Consider the following 16,061-nt stretch of genomic DNA (forward strand, 5'->3'; position numbering starts at 1 on the left):
CCATCCACAAAGTGAATATTTCCCGAGGCCGCGTCAAGTTATGCAGCAACACTTTTTTTCAACTCACATGTTCCTTCTCTCCTCTAAGAGCCTTGTACATTTCCACTGTGTGGTAACTTTTTCCATTTTCCAAATCCTTCCAGTATTGTGTTTGGTTTACAATCTCCCTAATTTTCATGATTTTCTTCACTATCCGAGAGCAGCTAAGGCTCGTACTCCAGCGCATAACGTCTTGATTCTTGAGGTAATATGTATTCACCCATCACACCCAAAGTTCATATGCTTTCGCTTGCAAATTCCAAAGCAATTTCCCAATCGTGGCTTGATTCCATTCTTTTAGAGATGTGATGTTTAAGCCACCCGCACCTTTCGGGCTGCAGATCTTATCCCATGCTATCAATGCCTTTCTTGTGATCGCATCTGTTCCACTCCAAAGATAACTCCTGCAAATCGATTCAATATGGTTGATAACTTTCTGAGGCATGGGGAATATTTGCATCCAATACGCTGTTATTGCGAACAAATCACTCTCAGTTGGTATCTTCCCGCGTAACTAAGAAGACTAGCTGTCCAGTGTGTTACTCTTATAGTAATTCTCTCAATTAGAGGTTTACATTGGTGGATAGTTAATTTTCTACAAGACAACGACACACCCAAATACTTAAACGGGAGTTTACGGACTCTGAATCCAGTTCTGTTTGCTATGGCAACTTGCTCCATCTCCTTCACCCCTCCAAAATAAAGGGTACATTTGGCAGAGTGAGCCACAAGTCCAGTGGTTGCAGAGAAAGTTGTGAATTCCTCCATCAACATACTAATAGATATCTCATCACCTCAGGAGATCATAATGAGATTATCCGCGAAACTTATGCTTGTAATCCGCATTTTCTCACACCACAGGTGAAAATTAAAGTTAGACTTATCTTTAAGTTTCCCCAAGCAACGGGGTAGGTACTCCATATAAAAACAAATTTTATTTTATAAAATAAATTAGCAATAGTATAAAACTTAACAATTTATAGAACTTAACAATCTACTTTATTTTTATTTTTGAATTGACGGTTTATGTTTATTAGATGTGAAGTTCTATGCCCGTGATTTTTATTGTCAAACCTGTCATTACTATTTCTTATTTTATACACTTTGTTGTTTCTTATATAGTAGTTCTTCTCTATTTTCAACCTAATACTTGTATTTTTGTTATTTTCCAAAATGACACTTTTCATAAAAGTTAATTCAATATTAAAAAAAAGTATTACCAATAGACATTTACAAAGACTAAAACATATCATAAAAATAAAAATAAAAATAAAAATAAATCTAAATCTGTCTCTATACTATAAAATTATTTTTATATAATTATTCTAGAAAATGTATTTGATGTATTTTTTAAAGCATTATTCTCATTTAATAAATTATGTTTAACATAATTTTGTTTAGTTAATGTTATTTTTCAATTTCCTATAATTTACATAAAAGAATTGACAATGATAATATAAATTTCAAATAAGTTTTTATGATGTTTCTCCGACGAGCCACCGCACTTTTATTGACAAACAACCTCACCGTTCAACCCCTCCGCCGCCACTTCTCAAACCCCATTTCACCGGTAAACCAACAAGATCTCCTCCGAGTCTGCACCATTCTCTACCAACAGCAAAACTCGCCCGAGTCACGTCTCCACTCAAAACTCGCCTCTTCCAACTTCCAACTCACCCACGAATTCTTCCTACAGGTTTGCAACAATTTCCCTTACTCATGGCGACCCGTTTACCGTTTCTTCCTTTTCACGCAACTACAAAAAAACCCAACTTTCACTCACTCCTCTGTTTCCTTCAACAAAATGCTCGATGTTGTTTCCAAGTCTCGCAACATTGATCTCTTCTGGAACCTTCTTAACGAAGCGGCGATTCGTCGTTTGGCTAATGATAAGACCTTTGTGATTGCTTTGAAGACTCTTGGTGGTGCTAGAGAGTTGAAAAAGTGTGTGGAGTTTTTCCACTTGATGAATTGTAATGGGTGTGGTTATAGTGTTGAGAGATTGAATAAAGTTGTTGATGAAATGTGTAGGGTTAAGCTTGTTGAGGAAGCAAAGTTTGTTGTTTTCAAGATGAAGGATTGGATTAAACCTGATGGGGTTAGTTATAAGCATTTGATTAGTGGGTTTTGTGAAAAGGGTGATTTGATTGAAGCTTCTAAGATATGGAATTTGATGGTGGATGAAGGTTTTGTTCCTGATGTTGACGCGGTTGAGAAATTTATGGAGACGTTTTTTAAGGTTAATCAATTCGGCGAGGCTTTGAAGCTGTTTGAAACGATGAGGTTGAAGAGAATGGATGAACTTGGTGTTTCGACTTATAGGCTTGTGATTAAGTGGTTGTGTAAAAAAGGGATGATGAATCGTGCTCATGAAGTGTTTGATGAACTGTGCGAGAGAGGTATTCTGGTTGATAGTTTGACGTTGGGATATGTTGTTTATGGGCTTCTAGCAAAACATAGAGTTAGAGAGGCTTATCAAGTTGTGGAGAAGATTGATGTTGTGGATATAAGTGTTTATCATGGATTAATAAAAGGGCTTTTGAAGTTGAGAAGAGCAAGTGAAGCGACTCAAGTGTTTAGGGAGATGATAAAGAGAGGTTGCGAACCGAATATGCATACTTATATAATGTTGCTGCAGGGTCATTTGGGGAGGAGAGGGAGGAAAGGGAGTGATCCTCTTGTGAATTTTGATACTATATTTGTTGGTGGTTTGGTGAAAGTTGGACATTCGAAGGAAGCTATGAAGTATGTGGAGAGGGTGATGGATAGAGGGATGGAGGTGCCGAGGTTTGATTATAACAAGTTTTTGCATTACTTTTCAAATGAGGAAGGTGCGGTAATGTTTGAGGATGTAGCGAAAAAGTTGAAGGAAGTAGGGTTAGTTGATTTGGCAGACATATTGGAGAGATATGGACAGAAGATGGCAACTAGAGATAGGAGGAGGAATAGATTTCCAATAATCGAAGATACTAATGTATGATAAACAAGCCATGTAAGTATTATGCAGATTGTTGTAAAAAAAACTAAAGTTGCAGAGATCATTTCTATGTGGAGGGGGTGACCAAAAAAGGAAGGTTAATTGGTTAAGTTGGGAGGACATTTGCAAGTCTAAAAGGAAGGAGGGCTTGGGATTAAGAATTGTGAAAGCTTCAATATCTCTCTCCTTAGCAAGTGGCTATGGAGCGTTTTGAATGACAAGGAATCCTTACGGGCTGATTTGTTAGAGTTCCGATACGGTAATATTAAAGACAGAATTCAGAATGCAACAATTCCTTCTAATGGACGTCGTGAATCTCTCTGATGGAGAGACTTACAGTCTGTTACCTTTCATCACGTGGATAGCAGAAATTGGTTCTCCAAGTCAATATCTTGCAAGCTCGGCAATGGAAAGGTTATTGGATTTTGGAATTCCCTTTGGCTAGGGTCAACTCCTTTCAGTGTTCTATTCCCGGATATTTTCGCAATCTCAACACTGCCTAATGGCAGAATTTTCAATTTTGGTTATTGAAATGAGGACACTTGGATTTGGCATATTGGTTTGGTGAAGGATGACTCTTCTGCAGAAGAACATGCACAGCTTTTAGACTTGCTGGAAATTCTGAAGGCAGTGCAACCGAATCAATCATGATTTGGACAACACTTTCGTATGGTGGATTTCCAATCACGTTTTTTCGCTCAAATCTTTCTATGATAGATTGCAATTCCTGTGTAATTTGGGTACCACCGTGGATGTTAGCAGGCTGACTGTTTTGCACAGGTTATAGAAATCCAAAGCTCCCACCAAAGTTCTGATTTTCGGTCTTATTCTGGACAGACTCCCTACTCGGAGTGCGTTGGCAAGGCAGGAGATAATCCATGGCAACCTTTGGTGCGATAAGAACAGTTAGATCTCTTACTCAGGAAGATTATGAAATAGAATGCTACTCGGAGAAAGTTAATGAAACACAAGCACTTGGACTTAAACAAGTTGTAAGTTATTTCTTTATTATTTGGATCCGTGTGTAATTGAACTTGGTGTTTACGAATTTTTAGGTTTTGTTATTAACCATACACCACTGTTTTCAGTTGGGCTGAGGTTGCTAGCTTCTCAAATGAATATGTGGTCAGTGGTGGTGCATTTTCTGAATGGGATTCATCTAATGAAATTCCGTTTAGTTTGAACTTTACACATGGAGGTGGTATAGAGGGGAAGAAAGGAACACCATGGACTGGAGAATAAAATAGGTATCTGAAATATTTTACTTCAATTTAGGTTTTGATTGTGTACTATTGTCTAATTAACAATTTGAATGTTGTCGGTGTTTCACTATTTTTACAATTTTGTTGGTTGTTCTACTCATTCTGCATAATGTTGGAGAAAGTTGTATTTTTGATTTGCATAGTTCTGACAATTTTCTAATCCGACTTAGTGGGGATCAACTTCAGAAAATTTCCTATCAAAAGTGTTGTAACTTGTTACTTAACTTTTTACGACATCATCATCATTGGGTGCCGAAATGGTAAAGATGACAATAGCATTAGGAGATAGTTCTTGAGATGCAGCTGATGGTGTAGCAATGACTGTTATGTCGGCATTCAGAATATTTGGCCGTGCTGGATGCGGTGCACTGTGAGTTTCTCTATGGCCAACACTTGGCTCTAAGCAAGTTTACATTCGCACTCACATTTATAAATGCTGAAAGATTGAAGAAATGATTGGTTAATAAGCATGTAAAACAAGCCAAAGGGTTAAATTTTGGCATAAATGTGTTTAGATAACCCTATCATGTTTTTTTGTTATATATCCTGATTTATCATAGTTTGTTAATCTTCCAGGGCATGTAGATGATCTTCTCTGAAGTATGTGTATTGTGAACCCGACCAAGGTACCATTTATTCACTTCAGCAAACTCCTCGACTTTATCCCTTCAGTGGCAGCCATGAATTTGTATGTAGCTATAATATGTTCTAACAATTTATTCACTTGCAGCCATGAATTTGTATGTAGCTCATGAATTGATTTCTGTTAATGAGTACCAGGGTTTATAGTAAATTACCGTTGTGTTGTTTCGTATACATTTATGACAATTGAAGGTCGGAATTATTAGTATTCGTTTGTGACAGTAACAATTCATTCATCTTTCAATATATTATCATCAATCAATGATAGTTAAGGAATTATCTAATGCATGATCAGGTGAATGATCACTGTGTTCCAAAAGTTATGAAAATCCAAGTGTGATTTTAGGATACCACGCTAATTATTGGTGGAAAACTCAAGTCAGGTTTATAGTCAACATTGAAGCATGTGTTCACAAAACTCTAGAAGTTCACAACTAACTGAGTACTACAAATTTTCCTCCAAGGCTATTGCACTTCTTTTCTCTCAGATCATAAAACTTACAAATGTAATAATTCTATAACTCATTTTTTATTTCTTTCATGAATCTCTGGATTATTTTGAATTTTTTACATGAATGCGTGTTAACTTCCAGACACTTTATGTGTTACTATAGCTACAACTGGTCATTTGAAAGTATCCCAATATGGTTGGTATTATCAGGCCTGTCATCAATGCCTAAGAGTTGCAAAGGGAGATTCTGCTCCTTTTATATGCGCTGAAGGGCATAGTACTGAAGCTGGAATTTTTAGGTTTTACTCTTATTCATATACCTAATTTATTAAACCTTTCAAATTTTGGAGGATTTGTAGAAATCTAATGACTACATTTTTATCATAGGTTAAGATTGCAATTGATTTTATCCATCTTATTGTCATTCAACATTTGTTTGTTGGGAGTGTCTGCAGCTCAACTTTGCACAACAATGATAGAGGTGAATTTCTGTGAATTTGATTTATACTTAACTTTACCCGAGAGAGATAATGAACTAATCTGACTCATTTTTGTAAATAGGCTGGTGTTAATGATCCCCTTGAATATCAAATGAACCTAGATACTTTGTTGGAGAAGATAAATGATAATGGTCTTCAAAGTAAAATGGAAACCATATTGGCAAAATGCTTCTGTGGTGGAGATCTTCCACGATGAATTAGTATTAAAAAAATTTCAAGCTAAATGGGATATAAAGAAGACTCCAACACCAGCCTCTGTTGTCAGTTCTTAACTATTACAAGTATGTTTAACATTCTTGCACTTCTTTATTATAGATTGACCTTGACATACTTCTTTATTATTATAGATTATCGATTGTCACCCATTTTACTATCTTATATAATCATATATAATATTTCATTCTTCAACAACAGCCCAGATGATACTGCTTACTTTAGAATGATTCTAAATCGGGAAAATGTTACTAATTCTGTTGTCATGGTTCAGCCTTCATTGATTTCATATTCGTTTCATTCTGGTCCCGAACCTACTCTTCTCAATGTCGCAGCCATTGCGGTTGACATGGTAAAATAAGATAAAACAATGGAACTCAGCCTGAAACCAATATTTTTTCTGTTTTAGAGTTTTTTAATTAAACAATGGAACTATATTTCATTAATTGAAATAACACGTTAAATTTGTTTTCCTTATGGATCAGTGGGTTTGTTTGACCGACAATTCGAAAGGGCTTATAATTTCTTTTGTATTTGATCATAACAGTTCATGACCAGTTACTTTATTTGAGTGTAACTGCATGTGTTGATGTCGCATTCTAACACGTATCGGGTGTCCGACATAGATTCAACGTCAAGTGTCAGTTCTATATGATTGATCAATATATGGACGGGATATTTTAAAGGATTTCATGATTAGTTGTTTTGTTTCAGTAGACCTCTCTTTAGCAACATTATTTGATTCATAAACATTTTTAGCACTGTCCTTGATTCGTGATTATTAAGTGTAGATATTTGATGATCGACTATAGAGAAAGTTTGATGATTCATTTATGTGTGCCGTTTTCGGTGGCAGGGGTTTTGCTGCTGCCCATACAGTTGTCCCGTTCATAGTAATGCTTAGGAAGTCTCTCTTGATGCCTAAATCAGACATGGAATTGATGTCAAATTAGGATCAACGGTTGTGAAAGTTGGTGAAAAAGAAACCTCATCGAAAGAAAGAGGAAGTGATAAAGTTGTAACTCTACCTCATGGGATGGTAGTTTGTTTTACCGGTATTGGTGATCATCCTGAAGTGGTTAATTTTATGAAGCAACTTGGCCAGGTTTGTTTATGCCCGAATTTGTATCCAAAAGTTAGTCTCAAATAAAGTCTTTCAAATTTTACTTGCTTTGAATTGTTTGTATGACATATTAACCGGTGCGCATTGGTGACTGGTGAATGGCTAAGGGTGGAAGGGTGTGACAACGTCTACACTCTTGGTGATTGTGCCACTATTAATCAACATACATTTATGGTACACATAATCTATATATTCATCGAAAAAACTCTTATTTTTCTGTCTCAGTCACTCGATTTTTAAGAAAAGAAGACCTTTGAAATATGGTGTTTGTTGAGTGTGTCTCATAGTCTGCTTGCTTTTGTGAGCTATGGTGAATAACTGTCGAACTGTTATAAAAGTTACGTTCGCATTTGCTGACTTGACTATGGAGGATACTGAAATCTGGAATGACCATTTTAATGTACAGTCTATAATCTGTTTATGGTTTGGTTGCAAATGTTAAGCTTGCTTATCATAAATAACTATTGGTTGCAATTGATTATAGGGCTTGGTCTATGTTAAGAATCTGTTGTGGGTTCAAGTAACATGTGTCTGGTTCTTATAAATTGGTATGGTGGTGAGTATTTGGAAATGGATGCCTTACTCCAAGATTATTTGTCTCTGGGTGTTCTTTTTTACTGCTTTCTGTTTTTTCAATTTGGTTTAATATTAATCTTTGTTTGTCTTGCAGTCTTTCCATCTGTGGTGAAATTCATGGCAATATAGACTATGCTCAAAGTTTATTTCTTGTGGTCTATTTGTACTATCAATAGTTGTGTTTAGTTGCTAATTTAAAGAGTGTCTAAGGGGTTTTTTATCAACCATGTCATAATGCATTATCATCATTCACCATTGAACACGGTGAGAAAACTCCTAGCCTGCTAAATATTGAATTTTAAGTTCTAACTTTATCAAAAATCCAGGAAATGTGTTTAGGGGTGTGAAAAAAAACCAATACCTATAAACCAATTTACTATCCAAATAAAACCAAAATTTAAAGCCCATTTCAATTCTATATTTTAAAATTGGTGGCCCATTTAATAAATTTTAAAAAAAACCGGTACCCATATTTTTGAAGTGGATCAGTTTATGGGTACCACATTTTATTTCAATTTCAATTCTCTCTCCGCCCGCTCCACCAATTTTGGATTTTTTTTTTATGAATTGGATTTGAATTGATTTTGTGTTGCAGGGTTTGAATCAGAGGTCAAAGAGTAAGGTTCCTGTGGTGGGAACATGTTCTTTGAATCTAGCTGAGTTTGTGTTATGACTCAAATTGAAGAAAAGCCATGTCATCAAAGTGAGTCATTAAAATGGTTAGAGAAAAGGACACGTGTCACTTGATCCATGAGTTAAGGAAATATACTCTTAACCTTCTATAAAATGGAGCATTGATTGGAAACAAAGGCATGGAAGAAAATTGATGAATCACTCCTCTCTCTCTCCCCTTTGGTACTCTCTTGAGAGTAATGATTAAGTCTTATACTTAATCTTCTTTTATCTTTCTCCTAGTTCCTTAATTTGTCAATTTGCATTTGTATTCACTTAATTTCTATTGTATTGTTTCAAGTGAATTCTATACAAAGATATATTTCTCCAATTGTCTACATTTTCTCTGTATTCAATATTTTCAAAAGGGGCTAAACCCTTACATTGGTGCTTTCATTGTCACCATGGCATGGGCTACATCAGTAGGAGCTCATTGGGAAAAAACAGAAGCTGAGTATAATGCTGAATGGACAAAATTGGCGTATCTGGACGGTCCGGGATATACAGCATGGGACCAAATTGAAGCCAAATTTGACCTGCAACGCAAATACTTCTCCGGGAGCTCTTCCCATGGTGTTCAGAACTCAATTGAAAAAGCTCCGATACAGACATGTTCATCTCACTTCATATCTTCAATGGCTGAATCGAATCGAGAACACAATTTGCATATGGCTGAAACTGCACGCGAAATCCGAGAGTCGTGTGCTAGAATTCTCAAATTGTTGCAAAAGGAGATGGAAGCTACCAAATCAACGAGCGATGGGGTTTCGACTTCGGACGAAATTCTTCTGTCCGTGGAAGGAATTAATGAACATTCAGTCAGCGATGAATCTGTCCAAGTGAGGAATTTTATCATGACATCATTTTCTCCTTCAATTGATTTCAATGGTGGAATAGTAGATCTACCAAAGGAAATAACACAAAAGCTAAGAAAGACGCCAGAATCATGTGTTGGTATCAAAGTCGATGTCAAAATTACTTTTGCAGACTCGTTCATTTCTGAGCATCCGGTCGTCGATTCCGATGTTGAACGTGATTGGTATAACACAAAGGTGACACCGCTCGATATGGATAGAAAGCAAAACAACTCTCCAGTTATAATAAACCAAGGGGTTTTCAATCCTTCTAATCATCTATCAGATCCACCGGACTTAGTTCCAGTTCCGCCGCCGCCGCTTGCGCCACCATGGCTACCACACTCGGTTTACCTAAGACAACTCGACTCACCACCACTTATCATCGAAAGCAACAACTCTTTCCAACTGGATCAAGAGGTAGTAACTAGAATCCCGTCTCAAATTGATAATTCAATCGCTCTTCAAGTGATTAACATGTTGAGGAAATTTTCAGTTAAAGATAGAAGCGTTATTAGTAATGTGTTTCTTCTCTCATTGTATGCTTGTCCTATTGTAAGTGGATTCTCTGGTTTTGGACCAAGCGTATCTTACACCTACCAGTTGTTTGTAGAAAGGCCTCTGAAAATTACTTTCTTTTGGAACATTGCTCTCTTTCAATTGCAACACAGAAAATGTGCTATTATTCTATACTTGGCCAATATCCTTCTAACTGATACACCAAAAGTGGAAAGGGAAGGCACACATTTTTCTGTTTTGGATATATCAAATAAGGCCTTGTTATTGGAATCAAATGTTGGAGGAGAATACAAAAAGTCTTCTTATTGTCCACAACATCATATGCTAGAACTTCTTGATTTTACTGTGTTGGTGGAAGCAATGGATTCATGTGTCCTGCCCTCTTATCATTTTGTTATCCCTTTCAATAGTCACAACATGATATCTATAAGCTTGACTTCAGAATACATGCAGATGACAATGAAAGGAAAACACTCCATGAAATTTGATTATGGTGGCACTGGATATTTTTTCCTTCCCACAACAACTTTACTATTCCAACAATGGGATCCAGGTGGCTGGTCTAGTTCATTGAGAAGTTCTATACTACTTGTTTTGAAGGTCTCTTGGAGATTTGCTCCTATCACCCAACACCAATATTTTGTTAACTTCAACCTTGAGGACAAGGTTGATTTTAATGGGGGGAGTAATGTTATGACTCAAATTGAAGAAAAGCCATGTCATCAAAGTGAGTCATTAAAATGGTTAGAGAAAAGGACACGTGTCACTTGATCCATGAGTTAAGGAAATATACTCTTAACCTTCTATAAAATGGAACATTGATTGGAAACAAAGGCATGGAAGAAAATTGATGAATCACTCCTCTCTCTCCCCTTTGGTACTCTCTTGAGAGTAATGATTAAGTCTTATACTTAAGGCAAAATACCCTTTTTCGTCCCTTATCTTTATGTCGGGGTCCACTTTGGTCCTTTAATTTTTAAAAAGTTCAAATAGACCCCTTATCTATTAAAAAGGTGGCATGTTAGTCCTTTCCGTCTATTTATGCAAACGGACGTTAAAGAGTGTATACGTGGCATTTGACATGTACGTGTTTTGCATGCGTGGCAGGTTACGTGGCATATGTTATTACCAAGTTCCAAAAAATTCTAAAAATTATTCACAAAATTTGTCCACAGCAAGGTTTGAACCAAAGACATTATGGTTAATACACATTTTACTATACCACTAGGCCATGTACAGTTTTGTTGTTTTTAATTTCTTCTTTAACTAATTTAACTACTGCAACCATTTTATCTCAATCACCCTAAAAAATCTGCACTATTATTATTATTATTATTATTATTATTATTATTACTATTACAATTATTACAATTATTATTATTATTATTATTATTATTATTATTATTACAATTATTATTATTACTATTATTATTATTACTACTACTACTATTATTATTATTATTACTACTATTATTATTATTATTTCTATTATTAGAATTTTGGAATAATAATAATAGTTTTATAAAAAATATTTAAATGAAATTTAAAAAGAAAATGTCTCTATAATGCGCTTACGCTATACACATGCACCGTGTTCATTATTAATAATCATGATCTGGCCTATGGGTATAGTTTTCTGCATATTGTCACACTAGCAGTTACATTGATATATTAATTTATGCATATTATTATTCAAAAATTCTAATAATAGAAATAATAATAATAGTGATAATAATACTAATAATAATAATAGTAATACTTATATTAATAATAATAATAATAATAATATTAGTAATAATTGTAATAGCAATAATAATAATAATAATAATAATAATAATAATTGTAATAGTAATTATATTAATAATAATAATAGTAGTAGTAATAATTGTAATAATAATAATAATAATAATGCAGATTTTTTAAGGTGATAATAATGATAATAATAATAATAATAATAATAATAATAATAATAATAATGCAGATTTTTTAGGGTGAGAATTATAAAATGGTTGCATTAGTTTAATAAGTTACAAAAGCAACTCAGAACAAGAAAGTTGAACATGGTCTAGTGGTTTGTTAAAGTGTATAACAACCATAGTGTCTTTCGTTCGAACCATTGTGTAGACAAATTTTTGTGAATAATTTTTAGAATTTTCTGGAACTTGGTAATAACATATGACACGTAACCTGCCACGCGTGCAAAACACATACATGTCAAATGCCACGTATACACTCTTTAACGTCCGTTTGCATAAATAGACGGAAAGGACTAACGTGTCACCTTTTTGATAGATAAAGGGTCTATTTGAACGTTTTAAAAATTAAAGGATCAAAATGGACCCCGAGGTAAAGTTAAGGGGCGAAAAAGGGTATTTTGCCTATTAAGAGCTCGTTTGGCCTAGCTTTTTATTTACTTATCTTCTCCTTATAAGGAGATGGAGGGCCAAACACATTTTTTATAAAGCTCTTATGAAAAAAAGTAGTTTTTTTTTAAAGGTAAAAAATTGAATAAAATGAGCTTGTAAAAAAGTCGTTGAAACTAACTTTTTTGGAGCTTAAAACATGTGGTCGCGGTTCGAATCCCGATGAAAGCATTTTTCTTTTAAAAAAATGGCACTTATGCAGTAGACATATGTTTTTCAAATTTTTTTTTCTTGGATCATAACATCTGCAGTTATGTTTTATTTATTTATTTTATTTTGTTTACATCATTTTTGTAGATATTAGTATTGTCCAACTTTTATTTGTTTTGTATATTATATCTTATTTTATTGTATAATAATTTTCAATTATATATATATATATATATATATATATATATATATATATATATATATATATATATATATATATATATATATATATATATATATATAATTTTAAAGCTTAAAAAATAATCATAACCAAACAACTTTAACTTTATTTTAAAAGCTCATATTTTTAACTTTAACTTTAAAATAACTTTTAAGACATAAAAAAGTTGGGCCAAACGAAGTCTTAATCTTCTTTTATCTTTCTCCTAGTTCCTTAATTTGTCAATTTGCATTTGTATTCACTTAATTTCTATTGTATTGTTTCAAGTGAATTCTATACAAAGATATATTTCTCCAATTGTCTACATTTTCTCTATATTCAATATTTCCAAAAGGGGCTAAAGCCTTACAGTTTGCATCTGTGATTGATCAGAAAGATTTTGATTTGAGTATTCCGCTTACACTTCCTGGTGGTTCTTCTGTTGAGCCTTCTCTTTCTCTCACTGTATGTTCTTAACAACTTTTCATCTATAATTTTGGTTTGACCTACTTTTCTTTATCTTTTTATGCCACAAATTTGCACAGGAATGGGTTTTCTTGTGACTTGAAATTGACACTGATAAACCATCAATTTAGTCATGATTCATGAAGTATAATTCTATTTCATCCAATTCTATATTTTTTATAAAACTGGTTTTAAAATTGGTTTTTGAGAGAACCGGTTTAAAACCGGGTTTTTTGGTAAAACTGGTTTTTGTGAAAAACCGGTTTAGAACCAAACCAAATCATATGTAAACCGATTTTAAAAAAATAAACCAGTTTTCATAAAATAGTTTTAAGATCCAAGCCAAATCATATATATGGTTCAATTTGGTTTGGTTATTGATCCATGCACACCCCTAAATGTGTTGAACTAACTAACTACATACAATAGAACATGCAGTTAAAGGCTAAATAAATAAGAACTGTGGGGGAGCATAGTGGGGAAAGCAAAAGATGCATATACCTCCTCAAGTTGTAAATGTAAGAATGTAGAGTATAGACAAACCAACTATAATGTGTATTGGACTCTATACAATGATCATATCTAGCATTTTCCTTTTCAACACATTTTACAAAACACCTCATTTATAGGATCTAATACCAACACAAATATTAATTGGACATGCCACAAGGTTATTGATTTTGTTAGGAGATAAATGCCACATATCAACAATCCAATGAGCTTATATTGGATGATGTTCTTAAGAAAATGTATCACAAATTCATAGTTAATCCTTATTTTACATATATAATATACCATTGGCTATGGGATACCTTTATATTGCAGCAATTACAAACCATGGGAGATCTATATATAAAAAAAATTCAATATTAATACATATAAAATTAATCATTGATTCAATTTATTTTTATTGTTTCATCAAGGATTGTGCTATTTGACAATAATTTTAATTGTTATCTTTTTAATATGGTAACTAAATATTAGTACATATAATATTAAATTTTAACTGAATATATTCGAAATGTTTCTTCAGTTATTAAGTTTTTTTTTTTATTTTTTTCCTATAGTACTTTCAGACAAATATTTAGAGGACTAAAAAAAATCATATCATGAGAAAGATTTTTAGCCTATGCTTCGAAGGTGACTACAAAAGATGAGCTTTAACACTAACATACTAATAGAAGAGTAATGCTATTCTTACACTCATTTTATACACCAATACTTACATCAAACACTGTTTATCGTATTTATACAGTGAACAATGTTTTTTAAAATAAAATAATAATATTTATAAAAAATATTTTTTATTTTTAAAATTATGGACGACACTGTTCATGTACGGACGTACATTAACCAACTTCCTTATTGCATTAACCAAGTTTTTACATTGCATTAACCAAGTTTGATGACTTTAAAAATTATTTTTAATACCTGGATGTTGCATTAACCAACTTCATTACTACATTAACCAAATTTTTACACTGCATTAACCAAATTTGAGTAATGCTATTCTTACACCCATGAACAGTACTTTACAGTAGTCATCAAATTTGGTTAATGCAGTGTAAAAATTTGGTTAATGCAGTAATGAAGTTGGTTAATGCAACATCCAGGTATTAAAAATAATTTTTAGCAGTCGTCAAACTTGGTTAATGCAGTGTAAAAACTTGGTTAATGCACGTCCGTACATGAACAATGTCGCCCGTAATTTTAAAAATAAAAAATATTATTTTATTTTAAAAAACACTGTTCACCGTATAAATACGATGAATAGTGTTTGGTGTAAGTATTGGTGTATAATATGGGTATAAGAATAGCATTACTCTTAATAAAAGGACGCATCATTCTTAGATATTTTTAGTCTACTATGCAAATCTTTTATAAGTTAAACGTGCTCTATATTATATTTTTCCTATATGACTTTCCTTTAGAGTTATAATAAAAATAACATTTTTTTTTCATTTCTTTGAATATGATTTGCTTTAAGTTGTCACTAAAAACTAAATTTAAAAGAGAGAATCAAGATGTCATATTATATTTAAAAAACAAATTTTGCTCTTCACTTCATTCATATATGTTATTTTTTTTATTATATTTTAAAAACAAAAGCGAACGTACGACACCATTACTCGTGTGAACACAAGGATAACACACCAATACTATGTGAATGCACGGATAACCAGACTAAAATTTATGTGAACGCACGGGTATTACACTAGTAGCGTGTGAACTCACGGGTAACTAGAACGGATAACATATCAGTACCATGCGAACACACAGGTAACCAGGTCAAAGTTTGTGTGAACGCGTGAGTTAATACATTTTTTTGTACGATTAAATAAAATAAAAATAAATATATTTAAAATAATGTATGGATTAAAACACGATAAATATGTGTTGTTTGTTAATTATTTATGTATCTAATATTTTTATTTTGTAATTATTTTTAATTTAAAATTACAATAATTTATAAGATAATATATGAATAATTATAGTATATATTATTGATGTCTTTCTTTTCAAATTTGAAAAATTGATACAATTTTGTTTTTATTTAAAAAATATGTCTTTCATTTAAATATTAGTTTTAATTAACTTTTATATTTATCTTTGACTATTTTTTCTTTTTTTTTTCTTTTTTATTTTTAATAATTATTTAATTATTTTAATTTGTTTGAATTCTCACGATAAACGGGTAACATCCGCGGTCCACATGAAACTGTACAATTAAATAAAATAAATATAAATATATTTAAAATAATGTATGAATTCAAACACGATAAAAATGTGTTGTTTTTTTATTTATTTTTGTATCTAATTTTTTATTTTGAAATTATTTTTGATACTGATACCCGTGCGAATGCACGTGTAACACACCAGTACAGTGCGAGTGCACGAGTAGCACATCAGTACCGCGTGAGCGCCCGGATAATCACTCCAAAATAAGTGTGAACGCACGGGTAACACACCAGTAT

At 32.9% G+C, this 16,061-nt stretch overlaps 1 protein-coding gene across 17 annotated transcripts; it reads left to right on the forward strand.

Annotated features, from left to right (window-relative positions):
* Positions 1-1,474: 1,474 nt before the first annotated feature.
* Positions 1,475-10,699, forward strand: LOC131643266 (putative pentatricopeptide repeat-containing protein At1g26500). Of its 17 annotated transcripts, none has more exons than XM_058913448.1 (10): positions 3,021-4,008; positions 4,105-5,426; positions 5,535-5,670; positions 5,759-5,852; positions 5,933-6,152; positions 6,941-7,381; positions 7,495-7,607; positions 7,692-7,763; positions 7,878-8,047; positions 8,379-10,699. In XM_058913448.1, exon 10 carries the CDS (start codon positions 8,860-8,862, stop codon positions 10,597-10,599), a length of 1,740 nt encoding a protein of 579 aa, XP_058769431.1. In that variant the 5' UTR covers positions 3,021-4,008; positions 4,105-5,426; positions 5,535-5,670; positions 5,759-5,852; positions 5,933-6,152; positions 6,941-7,381; positions 7,495-7,607; positions 7,692-7,763; positions 7,878-8,047; positions 8,379-8,859; the 3' UTR covers positions 10,600-10,699. The 17 variants fall into 17 exon arrangements, with proteins under 17 accessions (XP_058769438.1, XP_058769431.1, XP_058769435.1 ...); XM_058913452.1 differs by lacking the exon at positions 7,495-7,607 and having other exon boundaries at positions 6,941-7,189; positions 7,315-7,381; XM_058913447.1 differs by lacking the exon at positions 7,495-7,607.
* Positions 10,700-16,061: the final 5,362 nt, after the last annotated feature.

The sequence above is a fragment of the Vicia villosa genome, unplaced genomic scaffold (assembly GCF_029867415.1).
Source record: "Vicia villosa cultivar HV-30 ecotype Madison, WI unplaced genomic scaffold, Vvil1.0 scaffold8, whole genome shotgun sequence".
Lineage (NCBI taxonomy): Eukaryota > Viridiplantae > Streptophyta > Magnoliopsida > Fabales > Fabaceae > Vicia > Vicia villosa.